Source organism: Mercenaria mercenaria, chromosome 6 (genome assembly GCF_021730395.1).
Source record: "Mercenaria mercenaria strain notata chromosome 6, MADL_Memer_1, whole genome shotgun sequence".
In the NCBI taxonomy this organism is placed as follows: domain Eukaryota; kingdom Metazoa; phylum Mollusca; class Bivalvia; order Venerida; family Veneridae; genus Mercenaria; species Mercenaria mercenaria.
Genome location: NC_069366.1, coordinates 89,561,716 through 89,580,762, shown reverse-complemented (window position 1 = coordinate 89,580,762; position 19,047 = coordinate 89,561,716). Strand labels below are relative to the sequence as shown.

The 19,047-nt window shown below is 35.0% G+C and overlaps 1 protein-coding gene across 1 annotated transcript in view; it reads right to left on the bottom strand.

The window, feature by feature from the left end:
• Positions 1-506: 506 nt before the first annotated feature.
• LOC128557915 (uncharacterized) overlaps positions 507-19,047 on the bottom strand; it is a 37,948-nt gene continuing 19,407 nt past the window's right edge. The window contains exons 2-3 of the mRNA XM_053546577.1: positions 6,993-7,107; positions 507-3,409 (exon numbers count right to left, since the gene is read on the bottom strand). Of these exons, the coding sequence (XP_053402552.1) occupies positions 2,928-3,409; positions 6,993-7,107 (597 nt within the window). The 3' untranslated portion in view covers positions 507-2,927. The remainder of the gene's footprint in view (positions 3,410-6,992; positions 7,108-19,047) is intronic.

The following is a 19,047-nucleotide window of genomic DNA, read 5'->3' as shown; positions in this document are numbered from 1 at the left end:
ATTGGGCTAACAGTTTTACCTTAAGAGTGTTAACAATAATATAGAAATATATAATCTGACCTTTGATTCTGACTCAAAAAATATTTTATTTATTTCACCACTATGAAATGCTGAAGTCAAATTGTCAAAATATTGAACCCAGAAATAAATATCAAAACAAAGTCACATTATCAATATAACAGTACAGCTGGTTAGATTTATAATACCACAACAAAAGGATGAAGTGACACACTAGGTCAAATCCAAGTAAAGTTCCCAGCTCAGGAATGTAAACAAATAGTACAAACAGGACCATTGAATGAATGAATGAATGGGCTATAATAAAATCAATGCGGAAAACAAAACATGTTTGTTTATATACACTAAAATGTCTATGCTAAGATGCTGAAAGAAAATATCTTGACTATCAGCTACTATTATCTGGATGCTGCAATTTTCTTAAAAGAATAATGTACGGCAAACCTGAAAAACTTTGATCAAAACCAATATAAAGTAAATACTGTCATATCTGGCAATTCTGAAACTTACTACACTGTACAAAACTGTATGGAATCAAGTAAGGGCCAGCTTACGGGTATACCTGTAATCAAACTATAAGCATATATTTCAAATACTTATTTAATACTGTATAACAACACTTCCACTATCACATACCTTTCTGGAACCCTCAGGAAAGAAGAAAGTTTGTGCAAGCATGCAAAGTGGGTAAGACATTTAGTAAAAATCCTATTTGGGTACTGAAAATCGAACTTTTACGTCGATTTCAGGGTATATGGGTAATGTTTTTAGTGACACACCTAATTTTGCAAATTTTGTATTATAACGATAGGATTTACTAATTTACTGACTGACTGACTATGACTGAGTCACTGATCAATGACCGACTGACTTACTCCGAATGACTGATTAACTGGCTATCAATTTAAGTCTTTAAATGACTATTTGGGTACCACTTCCAATTTTAAACGTACTCTATCATTTAAATCTATTTAACTTGATTTCAAGAAATAAAATGAAATCAGAAAAAAAATACTTTAAAAGAATTGCTAAACCATCGGGTTTATACCCATTGAAAATTAATACAGTCTGATCTTTCTAAATTTCAAAAGCACAGACTGACTTTAAAATGTATTATGAATACTGGACATATATAAATACCGATGAATCCTCAAACGTTGAATTTGGTAGAGATTATAATCTGAAATCCAATTTTAATGGCACTGCTATCTATTCAGTCAGAATAAATTTTCTTTCTTTCAATTTCACTTACAAGAATGATTATCTTAGCAAAATCAGTACTTTTACACGGTAAACTATCTGTCAGTGCAAAAAATAAATATTACCTTTCACTGACACTAACTAATGAAATAAAATTGAATTCCTCTCATTTTCTCAAAAATTCACTTTTACATGAAAAATTCCTGTGAATGACAAAAGAAAAAAAATGGACAGAACAAAAATCACTCTGTCAAAATAATGATAAACACTTATTACTAAAAGAAACCTGTCAATACGTATGCAACTTTATTAAAAAGAAACCTATCCGAGACGTATGCAAATGCAGATGCTCTAAATTACTTTAAAATTACAACTGAATGGGTCAAAAATTGAACCTAGCCAAAATGTGTACACTGAAGTCTGAAAAACGTGGTTCTACTTTTCGAAATTAATATCGCTCTTACTCAAAGTTTTAAGCAACGAAAGTCGTAAAACCTGGTCAAAAATCTAGGTATTCAAAAATCAAATACAACCAATAAAATAACAAAAACACTTACATAAATATCCTAAAATCCAGTTTTTCCAACACAAATATTAAAAACACTCTAGCTAAACTTTACACATATTGTCATTGTCAATTTCTCGGCTAATTTCTCTAATACTCAAATAGTTCTCTTCACGACGTTATGTTCACTCCTTCACGCATTCAAATAATTCACCGGTACATAGGTTTGGGACCTTTTCGGTAAGATTGGGGAAAGTAGGGGGGAAGTCCAAGAATTTATCTTTGAAGGAAATTCTAATTTTAGTACGTAAGTCTTTTATGAAATCGTCCATAAATTCACGGCAATCACGGATCCGTTGTAATTGCCTAACTCAGCACAGCTGCTGCGGCCGCTGTATTTACGTGTAACTAACGTTTCCGAGCAGAAACGTCCAAAATCAACTCTGTCGTTATTCGAATCATCTGATGGATTTGTTATACAGATGGCAGAATTCATCCACGACCTGGCTTGACGTTTGGAGTTTGTACACGTCGTTCTTGTCGGGGAGCCATCGTAACCTCGCCTCGCACATATTTTAAATTATATATATATATATATTCTTGACAAAAAAAACAAATAATTTATGTAAGGCTTACAAAATGTTCCGATGCCGCATACGAATTTCTACTTCGCTGAAATTTGTTTGTAAATTACACATATCATTAATTTGATATGCTTCATGAACTTCAAAGGATAACGGCTTGTAAAGTTTTATAACTTGTCACTAGAATTAAGAAATATAATGTTATTTTGAACAAAATGGTGGTTCATTAATATTATCTCTGTGAGGGCTAGTCAAATATAGTCTATAATTTAGATGTTTGCCTATTTTTTTCATTTGTATCCCTTTTATATCCCTTTACTATCTATATCACTGTGATGAGATATATAACTTGAAAGTTTTCTAACTCTAGTTTGCACATTTGCCTCAGCAACGTAAGGATGTAACCAGTGCAAAGTCTTATAGGTTATATGTGCATCATGTAGATATATTGGGGACACAAACTGAGTTGTTAATGTATTTCCGCTTACTCGGACTTCAAGGCTACAACTACTATCATGGCATCCTCTGTCGAGACTTCTGCGACATGATACTGTTTAGAAATATGTATGGTTGTTCAAAGTTTGTGTTTATTCAAATAAGTTATCAATCTTCCTGCTATACTATAGCTGTAACACATCAGGTGGTATAAGTCTTCTGTATACATTTAAATTGTATCTCAAGTACCGAAAACCTGTTGCAGATTTAAGCATGTCTGATTTCTTTTCATCGTGTGTAAATCCCAAAGTTTTCATTAAGTCTTTGACGTATAGAAATGGCCTGTTATTTATATGAGAATATCCACTCTGACCAGGTCTAGCCCAGCTTAAGATAACCCCTTCTCTAGCATGACGAACGATATTACTGATATATACACTTTCGTATTCTTTCGGTATATGCTCTGCCACCTCTATACTTAATATCCAATCATAGATTGGCAGGCCATATTGTGGAAGGGTCAAATCCAGAAATTTTACACGTCCATTGCTGGTTATTTCACAAAATGGGGCCCCGTCATATGCATCATACACATTTATTTCATTAGACTCAAGAAAGAATTGTTTGTATAGTCCTGGCCCATCACCAAAACTTCCGATGCTCTTTCCTGTAAATAAATGCCTCTGCAGATAATAAATATTGAAAAATTTAGCAGCATAGAAGTCAACGAAACAAATAAGAACAGCGCGTGATTGAGTCTGTTTATGTGCGGTTGTGATATGTGCAACATCCAAGAAATTGTATTTATTTTAATTATTTTAATGATCAAATAGCGGTAACCGAAGCCCAGGAGATATCACTTGAGAGGCCAGCTGTCTGAGGATATAAATGTGTTGGTTATACAATATTTGAATAAATCTACATCAGAAACTCTTTGAATACTACTTAATCAGTTTACTTTACCCATCCATGTTTTGCGTTTACTTATCTTCGAGAAGAATTGTCATAGTGTTTGTTTTAAAGCAATTATCATTAAAAACTTGGGATCAACGTATATCAAACGGTATTGCTAACTTTATGACAGATTAACCGTACAGGTTTTACATAGGGCAGTCATTAATACATAATAAAGACCAAATGACCTGGCAAGCACTTGCTTTTCACAAGCATAATTCGTCATATTAATGCTTTTCTGAATAAAACAAAAGAAACACAGAGGGAAGAGTTTGCCCTTTCCACTTTTTAACTATAAAGTAGATTCTGGACCTGCAAAAGATAGGGGATTTGGCAGCCATATATACAGTCCCAATCCAATTGTATCTGTATGCATGGTGCATGTATAACAGTAAGATGATCTCTTACTCAACTTCTAATACATATTATGTGAGGAAAAATATAATTACACTTTTGTGGACTTTAATACTATACAGTCCATCAGAGCATTTCCTTTAGAATTTCATTTAGTTTATTATCAACTGAATTGAATATAGTTTTCAAGTTTGTAAAAAAAATAACACATGATATTGTGTTCATTTTCTGATACCATTATTCCTCATATATATTTCAAAATTTTTTGATCACATAGTACACATTAGTGTCAACTTATTGAAAGACTTTCTGACTACACAGCAAGTCATTTGAATATCTAAACTTGATACTGTAATTAGTTATTACATGACACCAAAAATAAATTTCCACATATTTCAAGTTTTAACTTTGGCTCAGAGAACATGTGTTGGGTACATGGACCAGTTATATATGATTATAAGGAGTCATATAATATATGTCACAGAGAAATGTCTGTCGTACTTCTTTTCTATTCTAACATTTTTATATTTTTTTTCTGAAAATAGTTTTCTTCCAAAGCCTGAATGCATTTAGTATTTAGTAGGCTATATATTACATACTTTAATACAGCATGTAGCATCATTTATTATTGCATGACCGTTATATAAATCGCTGGTCAATAGTTTGTGCTATTTCATCGGTTTATATTCGAAACATGATTTCTTGGCTAGTAAGTCAAACTGTTGAAAAGTAATCTGTGAAAATTAATATATCATGTTATATAATAAAACACTTATTGAATGGCTTTAAAACCAGTCATTAGTCACAATTATGACCCTCAGTCCTTTGGACCTTGGTCAATAGCTGGACTATTGACCGGTAAGCCATTCAATAAGTGCATATCATGACATGACTTTAACTCTTCTTCAATAATTATGAATTAGAAATATATTTCAATAACATATCATGCTAGCAATGAAGGATATCTAATAATACTTTGGAACATGAATATTCTCCACTCTTTTCGTGCATAAAACTTTTTCCACACATTTTTAAATTCCTTGAATTATAACTGAAACATACTTATATGACAGCTTACAGCTGGCAGCAAGTACAGTGTGCATATTATTCATGACAGTGCTTGGATGATGATTGCAGTATTCTTCATGGCTTTGTGCATTTATATGCATTATTTTAGTGCAAAAAATAAATAAATAAATAAAATTATAGTATTACAGTATTTTAATTAGGAAATGTCTAGTCTCTGCTGTGCAGACTGAATTTAGGTATATTACCCCTTCACAACTCCTTGTACAGATTTGAACATAATTAGATTTTTCATATAGAAACTTTTCATATAGAACAAAAAAAAAACACTTTAAAAATAAATTAGCATGATTTTTTATTGAATTTCAATGTGAACCATAGTTTTTGGACGTGAAACTATTTTTTCGAACGTGAACCAATGTTTACAAACGTGAACTTAGATATACGAGCGAGAACTTAGGTTTTTCAAATATAAAACCAGGTTTTTTGAATACTAACCTATTTTTTTAAAGCGAAAGCATAGGAAAACGTGGTAACCCATAGTTCACGCTCGTTAACGTAGGTTCACATTCGTTAACCCAAGTTAACAGTGGTAAACATAGGATAACGACCGAAATTCATAGTTCAATCGAGAAACCTAGTTTATCAAACATAATGTTTTATTTTTTTGTTTTTGTGATTCTTTTTAGAAGAGAAGTTGTTCTTCAGTTTTCCCAGAATATATTTATTAGTATTTCAAAAGTATTGATCTAGTAGCTGAATAATACTACATTTTCGCGAATGGCACCGAAAGTACCATGACATGAATAAACATTACTCTGTAACCAGTTTATTGAAACAAAACATTAAAAAAAATGTTTTGCTGATAATACAAGTTCTTAATTTTCACTTACGGCTCTTTTGTGTTCCGCTTCACAAATGACCGTGATTTACTGATTAATAGTTCCAATCAGACGACCGTCTATGTCTAAAGTTAACGTTTCTAATATCATTATGGGTGGAAGTGGCTGATACATGTTTAGCAACTTACAAAGGTCATAACAAAGGCCATAACCTTATATATCTAAAATGTTTAACGATTTGATAAGTACACCCATGATACCTCTGATTAATCCTATCTGTATGTTTACATTGATTTTGTCTCGTTTAACTTTAAATTTTTGGTTAATGTGCATGACTAGCCACTGAAGCGATTCTACTGCTAGTCCTCACTGAATGCCTAGTCAAAAGCTATGTCTTTATTTTGATGTTGTTGTCTTTCGTTGGTACCGTTTTAAATGACATACCTGTTTTCCTCTCTCATGAATATGTTGTATTTTTTTAATGATTATTTTGCCACTTCAGTGCTGACTTGCTTTTAAATGTCTGTATCTGTTGCTCAATGCTTCCGTTTTATTGTGTAGGCGATAATTACTTTATTTTGAGGCAATTTTGATAATAATGATTACATTTCAAACATTCTTGCATACCATTGTTTCCTGGTTGAACCTCTCGGACATTTCGCAGGTATTGTTAGTTTGGTAACTTTATAGATAAAATATTTTAGCCAGTCAGCGACAAATCTTCTCGAACCAGTTAAAATTGGCCGTGAAATGTTTGACCACGTCCTTTAAAATATCAACGCTGAATTACGAGGCATATAATTTTGTTTCTTAAGGTAAACTTCTAAACATCCGAATAGAGGAATAAATCTCTATTAACCATATTTATGTATTTTTTGTGGACATATTTCTATCGTTAGCCAGTACTTTGCTTATGTATTGTTTTACGTTTGAATTCCGAAGGGCCTAATAATGGCGATGATTGATAGATAGCAGTCACTGTCATTAGTAATAACTGTTGCACATAAAATAAACCTAAAGTTCTTCTTGTGAGTTTGACGAACCCCTGATGTATGATAACTGTTTTCAACAGACCTTTCAATAATTTTATCAAAGCAGTCACAAGGTTCTTGTCCGTCCTGTGCTGGCCACCTTCGCCTTTGCTCTGACTTAAACACCAGCCTCCCGTTTTACTCGTTCTATTAGTCCTCTGAAATAAATAATGTTATGTATATGAGATGTGCAATAGAAATTTAGTTTGAAAAATTTGTCAATAAAAAGGCTATGTTTCAACCTATGTATTCTTAAATTCAAATATAAGGTTGCAGGCGTTTTGACATAATAGTCATCAAAACGTTTCTACAGTCAAAAATTATACAAATCTGTCCTATATAGATATATTTGCAACAATACATTTGATTAAAGTCTAGAATTTCCTCTGTGATATAAAAAGGACAGTATATTTAGAGCTTTATAAAGAAAACAAATCAGATCAATTGAAACACATTTATTTTACAACTGCTTTAATGCCCAGCTTGTTTGAGATATAATCTTGGGATATATACCCTTGACGTCCACATTATTCCAAGACTTGTTTTGATAACGATATTTCTTATTTTTTTCTGACTTAGTGAACTTATAATGGAGAAATAAAGTTATTTCTAATTACTATTCAAAAGATTAAGCGAAGTTTTATAATCTCTCTGTAAATTCCAAGATTTATTATTCAGTTATAAAAGCAGGAAACGTGGAAAAGAAATCAACCTATTTTGCTATCAAATTGTTTCGTATTATGTCTTATACTGTCGCAAATGAGTTCACCTCCATGAGGGGTAGGTGGTCTACGAATGTGCACATCGCAAACTATATATCAAAATGTTTGTAAGAGTCTTAAGTTTCCAAAACCAGTTGATGCCATAGTGCAAGTGGTGGGCAAAGTGCTCAAATTCAAGATGGCCGCCAATATGGCTGTCGAAAATTAAAAATCATACTATACATATTGACTGGACAATATATTTCAAATTTAAAGGCATCGTCCTAGTCTTATACTAGTTTCTGTTGCAGAATAGATGAAAACATAGTTTATTTCATCTTTAAGTAAATTGAAATATATTCTTACAAAATACGATGGATTTTGCATGCAAAATAATCAGAAAAAATCGTTGTTTTACATACATTCTTTTAATAATTCTACCACTTTTAATTGCTTGGTTATATTTTACAAGTTTTATGCTTTATTATGTTTAGACTTTCATAAACTATAACATAAGTATTTGACATGTACATGACAACTTTTAATTAAATTAATATCTGTTAATCCAACAATCAAGGGCTAAGTAAACAGCTTAGTGGATGGGGTAAATCTATGTACACTGACATATGATATGTGTAATACTTTAAAATTCATATTAAGTAAAGGTGCAGGTGTTTTAATCTGCATGTTTTTTCTTGACGAAACAAATACGTGAAAAAGAACTATTACATGAATAAAATGTGGCATATATACCGACATTAATAAGACTAAGTTACATAATTGGTGTGGGTAATCAATAAATGATGAAAATATATCATTTTCACATTATGACACGGTTCGATCTTGAAGTAAACATATATTTGCTAAAAGAAATTAAAAGAGGCTGAAATGTAAATTCGAACACTAAAACTGCATTTAATAGAGTATTTCTTTAGCAATTACATAAAATACTGATTTAAACTTATGAACTGCTTGCTAGTCATTTTCTTGTAAAAAGAGAATGTAAAAATGATTAATATACAACACACGTAATAATGTTTTCGACATTTTATGTTCAGTTGTAAGCTTGTAAACTTGTGAGATATGATAATGTCAGTAAAATATGGAGAACTGCTCTGCAATGACATCTTTTTAAGATTTGAATAAATAACCTTTAGAATGTTATTAAATTCTTAAAAAAACAACAACAAAAAAACAACATACATTGAACACATATTGATTGATACAAACTGACACAATATGATTTAAGTAATATACATGTAAGTCATGGTTTTGAAATAGCAACATTTTAATTTTATTTATTTGTTATTTAAGAAATCGTATGTTTTCTCATACTTTGTAGTATGAGGTAATTACAGCAGAACAAAATGTAGAAAAGCCTTAAATTGAAGAAGGTCTTTGAGAACATATCCTTGGAGCTATCTAGGCATTTTAATGGGGTATCATTGTATACGTCAAATACGCACAACTTATAACATATTTCCGGTTTAAAGTTTACTTGTAAGACGTAAGTTGTTTCTGTAGAAATAAAATGCTTACTTATATCTATAGAAATGAGTTCATCTTTGGGATCGCATCACGCGAATATTCAGAGGGGCCAAGCCCTCGCCTCCCGTATGTCTGATCCAGCAATGCATACATCTTCGAACCTTACGGGTGGCGCAAGGGATCATACCCCTTATCCGAATACAAATGAAATGAGTTCATCATTGGTATCGCATCATGCGAATGTTCAGAGGGGCCAAGCCCCCGCCTCACGTATGTCTGGTACAGCAATGCATACATTTTCGAACCTTACGGGTGGCACGAGGGATCAATCCCCTTATCCAAATACAAATGAAAAGAGTTCATCTTTGGTATCGCATCACGCGAATATTATGAGGGGCCGAGCCCCCGCCTCCCGTATGTCTGAACCGACGGGTCAAGCAGCATCGAACCTCTACGCTGGCAAAGTGTGCCAGATTCCTGCTGCATATAAACCAGTTCTGACTATGACATCAAGGGGTACTGGGGGACAAGTACCTCCGTTGGTACAAATGCGCCCACATCGGTTTCCGTGCCAAGCATTATTAGTAGTGGCACCGGAGGACAAGTACCTCCACACGGCAAGTACCTCCACATGGTACAAATACGCCCGCATCCGTGTCTTAGTAGAGGTACCGGGGTGGGGGAGGGGATGTCAAGTACCTCCGCCTGGCACGAATACGCCCTCATCAGCTTTTGTGTCAAATTATCTTTTGGGTGGTTCCGGGGAACGTGCCCCGCAACAGGGTACAATTGTACCATCATCAAAGTATATGCCGCTATATCCTATGAGTGGGAGTGGAAAACTGTACCAGTTTTGGGTATGGTACAACAATCTCAGGCTGAAATATGGAATAGGCTGTGTCCGCCCGACATAAAACAGTCCACTTTGGTACAACCGCCCAATTATAAGGGAGAAGCAGGACTGCAGGGCCCTATAAGTGGTTCAAATGTGCCACAAAATTTACCCGCACTACATCCTACAGATGGCCCTTGGGATCAATCCCGTCCACCTGACGGGGGCCAGAATGCTATTGCTAGACCACCCTACCATATGGATAGATCATCCCCTCCTATTGACACAAATGTACCCGCAACAGTTTCAGCACCAAAACCCACAAGTGGCATTTGGAATAATATCCGTCCACCTGATCGAAACGCTCTGGTTCGACCACCCTACACTATGGTTGACACAGGGGTTCAGGCCTCTAGAATTAGTACAAATGTACCGGCTATGGCTCCTGTACCACATCTCACCGGTGTAACAAACGGTGGTTCGAACCTTTCCACATGGAGCTAGTGACCATGTTGTTGCAGAAACACCCTACTGTATGAGTGGCACACTTAGTCAAATATACAAGCTCCCTCTCGCGTAGCGCAACCCAGGGGTGGTCATTTGTGTCAACCCCTGGCACCTGGAATGGGTTTCGTTGGGGTTCAATCCATTCCAACCAATGTAGCTTGGTCCGGCCTTCCCTCAATCCCAAATACTACAGTTGTTGCACTGCCATCTTGCGTCCTTTGCGCAAATGCCCGCCGATGTTTAATTGCCTCGACACCATACACTATGGCTGCTTCAATGCCACCTGATGCCGTGGCTACTCCCATGATCCGCACCCAGCTTATGCAAATATGCATGCTAGGGCACCGTTCCAAGTGCCTGCCACAACGGCACAGATCTTTCCTAGGGTAAATGAGTCGATTGTACCCTTGGGGAGGTTCTGGTCTGTTATATTCAGATTCAAGAGATACAACGCCTTATGAACATCAAGTCAGTGCTGTGGTTCCAGTCAATTTACCAACCAATGGTTCCATCTTGAACCATGAAACAAACCTGGGCCCCCAATCGGCTATCTGTGACCTCAACAGCAGGCGCCTTACGTGCTCCCCAGTAATTATGGTGTGCAAGACTATAATAGCTCGGGTGTGCGGTTTATGAACCAAAATGGGGTTGCCCTCGCACAACCTTCTGCAAGACCAAACGAAAGTTCCAAGAAGAGACTTTAAGCTGCCAAATCTGCCACCATATGATGGCACCTCATGTTAGTAAGTCCAGCTGAACATGTGATCCATCTCAAACTAAAATACGCTCGTGCTTAGAACGTGCCAAGAAATTTCAACAGTGCCATAATGCATTTCAGGGCAATCTGTCTCCGCATAAGGAATGTCCAAATACTAAGGCTACTAGGGAGTCAATTCCCAGACGTTCAGAGAGGCTTGCCTCCAGTACAGACTCAGATAGTTCAAGTCCGACTATTAGTTCTAAAGTCGCTCCAACCCCAACGCAACACACCCTCTCAGAGTTACTAAACAGTATGATTAAAGTCCAGGAGACCGCTAGCAAAAGCCAACTTAAATACCAAGAAAACGCTACTAAGCAGCAGACAGATTTGTTGAAAGCTATGTCTGAGCTTACCGCCAAAGTTGATCAATCATTGTCTCCCTCTCCGTATAGTCCCAGAAGAAATAAGTATCGGGAAAACAATCCGGGTAGATCAGGTAGTTCTAGTCGGAATGGGGGAGGCTGCTTTAATTGTGAGGGAAATCATTGGCTGAAGAATCGTACATGCCTAGATCTCCAGGGAGATGCTTTAATTGTCAGGGAGATCACCTGAGAAGTGATTGCCCTGAACTGAAGGAGCAGAGTGATTCTCCGACTGACCGGAGGATCGCTTTTCAAGAGTAAGCAATATTTCAAATAAGGTAGGGTGTCCTCCGTGATGATCGCGTTAGGAGTCTTAGTTTTTATATTTATATTTTGATGTACACAGGGGAGTACTCTTGTACATTTTACATGATGTAGGTGAAATGTTACAACCGACCAATTCAGAATATATAAAACAGGGGAGGTTACACTTGTAATTGTATATAATGTACATGAATTGCCTATTTTATGATTGGTCAGTTTAGGATGTTTAAAAAGTGGAGATTACCCTTGTAAATTTTATATGATGTAAGATATTAAACCAGGGACTTTACCATTTTGTATATTGTATGTTCTCAAGGATCTATTCCCCATGTGGTTCTGGGACGATCTGTGTATGAAAAGAATTGGAACCACTGCCTTACCCTTGCATGATCGTAAGAGGCGACTAATAGGGTCTTAACACTTGGTTTTGCAGTAACTCTGTGATTCCAGCAGGTATGCAAATTTTGATTCCATACCTCATGTTTTGATTTCGATGTAAATGAGATGTGGAACCAAAATGTATAGTCCTGTTTGGCGCCATATAACCTATACTGTGCTGGTGAGCCGTAAAACCCAAATAAATAAATAAATCTCCTTGCATTTACCGGGAATGTCCAGGCCATTTTGAGTATTCACCAGGTCACCGACTGAAAATAATAAATTCCCGATAGTTTGTTAATGCTGGAGTCGAATGCTCAGTATTTTGTCCTATGGGGGTTTTCAGATTTGGCAGCCCACATTTGTTGGGCATTTTGTCCGATGGGGTTTTCAGATTTGGCAGCCCACATTTGTTGGGCATTTTGTCCATGGGGTTTTCCGATTTGGCAGCCCACATTGGTTGGGCAGTTTGTCCCATGGTGTTTCCGGATTTAGCAGCCAACATGTGTTTGGCATGACTGCCCAGACAGTGGCAGACATTATTTGAACGTGCACAACCGGTGTTTTGACCCTAACAGTCAAACATATTCAAGCCCTGTATTTCCAATAGAAGAGCGGACAATTTCGTTATTTCCTGTAACTTTGGTATAAGGGAAAGTTTCCCTTGATCTAGGTAATTTAATTAAGCAGTGTTTATTCACTGTGTATTTGGTGTAGGGGAAATATTCATTTATTAAATATTTACATTTATAACCTATATCTGGTATGGATGGTTCGTTTATTTTATAAATATAAAAAAAAATAGTATTGCAGTTTACTCTATAAATCACAATGCAGTTAAATAATCAACATAATGTACGACTGTTATAACGCAAAGAAATCAACAAGCTATAGCAGAGTCTTCAAAGGTGTTGCTGCTGGTATAAAATATAAGTCATAGCAAAAACATTGCGGCAGCCATCTTGGCGGCCATTTTTTAAATAAAAAAAGGTTTCGTTTAAATATATATTTCGTAGTTTATACATTGTTTTGATAATGAAACTATAGTAGGATGTATACATAACTGAAGATGATTATCAATTTATCTTTTATTTTACCTGTTATTAGATATATTCTATATTGAATTACCCCACCCACATTAACATATATATTATCACTAATTTGAATGTATCCTTTAACAAAATAATAATGTTATTACAATTTATTATCACTTATTAAACATGGGATTGCATTGTGCAAGGAACAAGTAAATAGAGGAATACAAACAAAGTATATTGACCGTATGTTCAAGAAACTAGTATTTATCACATTTTAGTCCATATAAAATTGGTATAAAATGTGTAAAAAAGTTGTATTTCATATCGATAAATGCATATAATTTTTCAGATTTATAACTTTCACATTTTTATAATAACTTCAAATTAATTTACAACAGTTAAATGCTTTTATTTTGCAATTTTATGCATTGGTATCATTTTCATGTATCAGCGGCCATGTTGGCGGCCATCTTGAATTTGAGGACTTTGCCCAGTGACTAGAAACTGGCATCACGCAGTTCTAAAAACAACATATTCTGACGAACATTTTGGTATGCAGAAGTTGATGTGCACATTCATAGACCACCTACTACCAGTTTTAAGCTACTTATTTGGCCATATTTGCAGCATAATTACATGTTTCCAATCTTTATTAGATATTTTCAATGTACAAATTGGCATGATTTATGCAAATATGCATAATGTACTGAAGTAAACCAACTAATTTAGTTAACAAAATCGGTAACAAACTCTCAAAATGATATTAATGAACTTTAACATTATTTATCAGTATCATAATTAGAAACAGGTGCTCATATAGTTATATTTTAAACAAAAGAAAAATGAAAGTATATCTAAAAAGAAAATAGCATGTTTATTTGTATAGGAACAGTTTAGAATGATTTTAGTGTGAAATTTAGCATTCAAACCAACTATTTCAGCTAACAAAATCGGTAACAACCTCTCTGAAACCACACTCATGAACTTGGACATTACTAATCAGTAACAGAATTTAAACTAGGTGCTCATAGTTACATTTAAAATAAAGTAGGTGCTCATAGTTACATTTAAAATAAAGTGATTTTACTGAAGATTACATAGTTGTTTGATTAAAGGGTTCCTATTAAATTCTTATACAAAATTTTGACCCACCTATCAGTTATCATCAAAGAAATCCACTTATCTGTTTCTAATACATTTGGTTATTTGCATAGGGCTAACCACACATGGACCGCTGGTGGAGTGTTAAAAACAGTTGGATGCCAAAAGACCCATTTTTTACTTCATGGCCCGACAATCGACTTACGTGTGTTAGAGATTCACCTGGAGGGGATTACTTTTATTTACACTGTCCCGTGTCTTTTGAACATGGTGGGGGTAAGAGTGAGGTTGGGTGCGCACCATAAACCGGTTTAAGCTCCCCAGTGGTGTTTTTGCCACTGACCGTTCCAAGGCGGTGCCACACTGTGTTCCTTTGTTTGTTCGTTTTTGTCGTCGTGTGTTTGCTTTGTGTGTGTGTGCGCGCGCGCGTGTGTGAGTGTGTGCGTGCGTGCGTGCGTGCATGTGTGTTTGTGGTGTGCGCGTTTGCGTGCTGTGGGTTTCGTTTTGGGGAGGCTGCGTTTTTGGTGCGTGGCATTCCCTGTTTGATACTTATCTTTGTTTTTTTCGGACCCAACCGGTATATTTCGGAATTAAATTAGATCCTATAATTAACCAGTTTTCTATTATCACTATGTACTACTTTCGAACCTACCACATAGTGCTCTTCTGGTGGAATAGGCGATAGCCAATCAGAACCGTACAATTTTAGATATATGTTAAACGCGCTATATTTTACACTATGTCCTACTAAATTCCATTTATTGCTAATCTGATGAAATAGGCGATAACAAATCAGAAAAGTACTATTTTAGATATATATCAAACGCGCTATATGTTTATATAAACACTATGTTATATTTTCTAAAATTCCACATATTACTCTTCTGATGGTTGTGAATGAGATGTGGAACCAAAATTTGTAGTCCTGTTTGGCGCCATATAACAGAACAGAACCGAATTTTATTTAAGACTTGTACAAAGTACATCGTCATGCATAATAAACAACATATTATGATAATACAATGTCACGTTAACATGATCTTTCAAACATATGATAATTATGAATAATATAATATTTATACAACAAATAGTAATGTTTAATGATGGAGGATGTTCAGTTATAATTAAACATATGACAGTAAAGTTGGTAGGCAGTTGGTAGTTGGTAGTTGAACATTCGAATAACCAACTACTTACTAGTTGCCAGTTGGTTATTCAAAATGTATAAGCAAGTCTGATTACCTTTTAAAACATAATGAAAAAAAAACATTCTAATACATGTTTTGTTCTTTAAAATTAATCTTCATTTCTTAAAATGCATTCAGCAGTCTCAAAAAGTACCTTGAGAGCCAGTTGCCAATTCGCGATATGTTTCAGAAAAGCTTTTTTTTCAGTCACAAATGGATAAAATCATTCAATATGACATTTAATATGGTTTTTAATATCAATATCTGACGCTTTCAACATAAAGATCAGTCTTGGAAACACTAAGGAGAGCCAGTTGCCAATTCGCGTGCGAATAACCAACTGCCTACTGGTAGGCAGTTGGTTATTCGGCATTTTACATACAGTCAGTGTTTTGATAGAACATGATAAAAAATTTATTCTAACCCTTGTTTTGTTGTTGTTTTATGTTAGTATTTATTCTTTTAAATGCATTCAACAGTCTCAAAATGCACCAGGAGAGCCAGTTGCCAATTCGCGATATGTTTCAGAAAAGCCGATTTTTCAGGCACATATGAATAAAATAAATCAATTTTACATATATTTTGTCCTTTCATATCAATATCCGACACTTTCAACGTATAGGTCCGTCTTGGAAGCACTCAGGAGAGCCAGTTGCCAATTCGCGTGCGAATAACAAACTGCCTACTGACATTTTACTGACAGTCATTGTTTTGGTTGAACATGATAAAAAATTCATTCTAACCCTTGTTTTGTTGTTGTTTTATGTTAGTATTTATTCTTTTAAATGCATTCAACACTCAACAGTCTCAAAATGCACCAGGAGAGCCAGTTGCCAATTCGCGATATGTTTCAGAAAAGCCTTTTTGGCAGACACATATGAATAAAATAATTCAATTTTATATATATTGTGTTCTTTCGTATCAATATCTGACACTTTAAACGTATAGGTCAGTCTTGGAGACACTCAGGAGAGCCAGTTTCCAATTCGCGTGCGAATAACCAACTGCCTACTGGTAGGCAGTTGGTGGTTATTCGACATTTTACTGTCAGTCATTGTTTTGGTAGAACATGATAAAAAAATTCATTCTAACCCATGTTTTGTTGTTGTTTTATGTTAGTATTTATTCTTTTAAATGCATTCAACAGTCTCAAAATACACCAGGAGAGCCAGTTTGCAATTCGCGATATGTTTCAGAAAAGCCGATTTTTCAGACACATATGCATAAAATAATTCAATTTTACATATATTTTGTTCTTTCGTACCAATATCCGACACTTTCAACGTATAGGTCAGTCTTGGAAACACTCAGGAGAGCCAGTTGCCAATTCGCGTGCGAATAACCAACTGCCTACTGGTAGGCAGTTGGTTATTCGGCATTTTACAGACAGTCATAGTTTAGGTCGAAAATGATAAAAATATCTATCTAGCCCTTGTTTCGTTCTTTAATGTTAATATTTATTCCTTTCAATGCATTCAACAGTCTCAAAATGCACCAGGAGAGCCAGTTGCCAATTCGCGATATGTTTCAGACAAGCCGATTTTTCAGACACATATGAATAAAATAATTCAATTTTACATATATTTTGTTCTTTCGTATTAATATCTGACACTTTCAACTTATAGGCCAGTCTTGGAAACACTCAGGAGAGCCAGTTGCCAATTCGCGTGCGAATAAACAACTGCCTACTGGTAGGCAGTTGGTTATTAGACATTTTACTGTCAGTCATTGTTTTGGGAGAACATGATAAAAAATTCATTCTAACCCTTGTTTTGTTGTTGTTTTATGTTAATATTTATTCTTTTAAATGCATTCAACACTCAACAGTCTCAAAATGCACCAGGAGAGCCAGTTGCCAATTCGCGATATGTTTCAGAAAAGCCTTTTTGTCAGACACATATGAATAAAATAATTCAATTTTATATATATTGTGTTCTTTCGTATCAATATCTGACACTTTAAACGTATAGGTCAGTCTTGGAGACACTCAGGAGAGCCAGTTTCCAATTCGCGTGCGAATAACCAACTGCCTACTGGTAGGCAGTTGGTTATTCGACATTTTACTGGCAGTCATTGTTTTGGTAGAACATGATAAAAAATTCATTCTAACCTATGTATTGTTCTTGTTTTATGTTAGTATTTATTCTTTTAAATGCATTCAACAGTCTCAAAATACACCAGGAGAGCCAGTTGCCAATTCGCGATATGTTTCAGAAAAGCCGATTTTTCAGACACATATGCATAAAATTATTCAATTTTACATATATTTTGTTCTTTCGTACCAATATCCGACACTTTCAACGTATAGGTCAGTCTTGGAAACACTCAGGAGAGCCAGTTGCCAATTCGCGTGCGAATAACCAACTGACTACTGGTAGGCAGTTGGTTATTCGGCATTTTACAAACAGTCATAGTTTAGGTAAAAATGATAAAATGATAAAAATATCAATCTAGCCCTTGTTTCGTTCTTTAATGTTAATATTTATTCCTTTCAATGCATTCAACAGTCTCAAAATGCACCAGGAGAGCCAGTTGCCAATTCGCGATATGTTTCAGTAAAGCCTTTTTGTCAGACACATATGAATAAAATAATTCAATTTTACATATATTTTGTTCTTTCGTATCAATATCTGACACTTTCAACGTATAGGTCAGTTTTGGAAACACTCAGGAGAGCAAGTTGCCAATTCGCGTGCGAATAACCAACTGCCTACTGGTAGGCAGTTGGTTATTCGACATTTTAATGGCAGTCATTGTTTTGGGAGAACATGATAAAAAATTCATTCTAACCCTTGTTTTGTTGTTGTTTTATGCTAGTATTTATTCTTTTAAATGCATTCAACAGACTCAAAATGCACCAGGAGAGCCAGTTGCCAATTCGGGATATGTTTCAGAAAAGCTTTTTTTTCAGACACATATGAATAAAATAATTCAATTTTACATATATTTTGTTCTTTCCTTTCAATATCCGACACTTCTAACATATAGGTCTGTCTTAGAAACACCCAGGAGAGCCAGTTGCCAATTCGCGTGCGAATAATCAACTGCCTACTGGTAGGCAGTTGGTTATTCGACATTTTACATACAGTCATTGTTTTGGGAGAACATGATAAAAAAATCATTCTAACCCTTGTTTCGTTCTTTTATGTTAGTATTTATTCTTTTAAATGCATTCAACAGTCTCAATATGCACCAGCAGAGCCAGTTGCCAATTCGCGATATGTTTCAGAGAAGCCGATTTTTCAGACACATATGCATAAAATAATTCAATTTTACATATATTTTGTTCTTTCGTATCAAATCCGACACTTTCAACGTATATGTCAGTCTTGGAAACAATCAAGAGAGCCAGTTGCCAATTCTCGTGCGAATAACCAACTGCCTACTGGTAGGCAGTTGGTTATTCGACATTTTACATACAGTCAGTGTTTTGGTAGAACATGAAAAAAATTTCATTCTAACCCTTTTTTTTTTTGTTCTT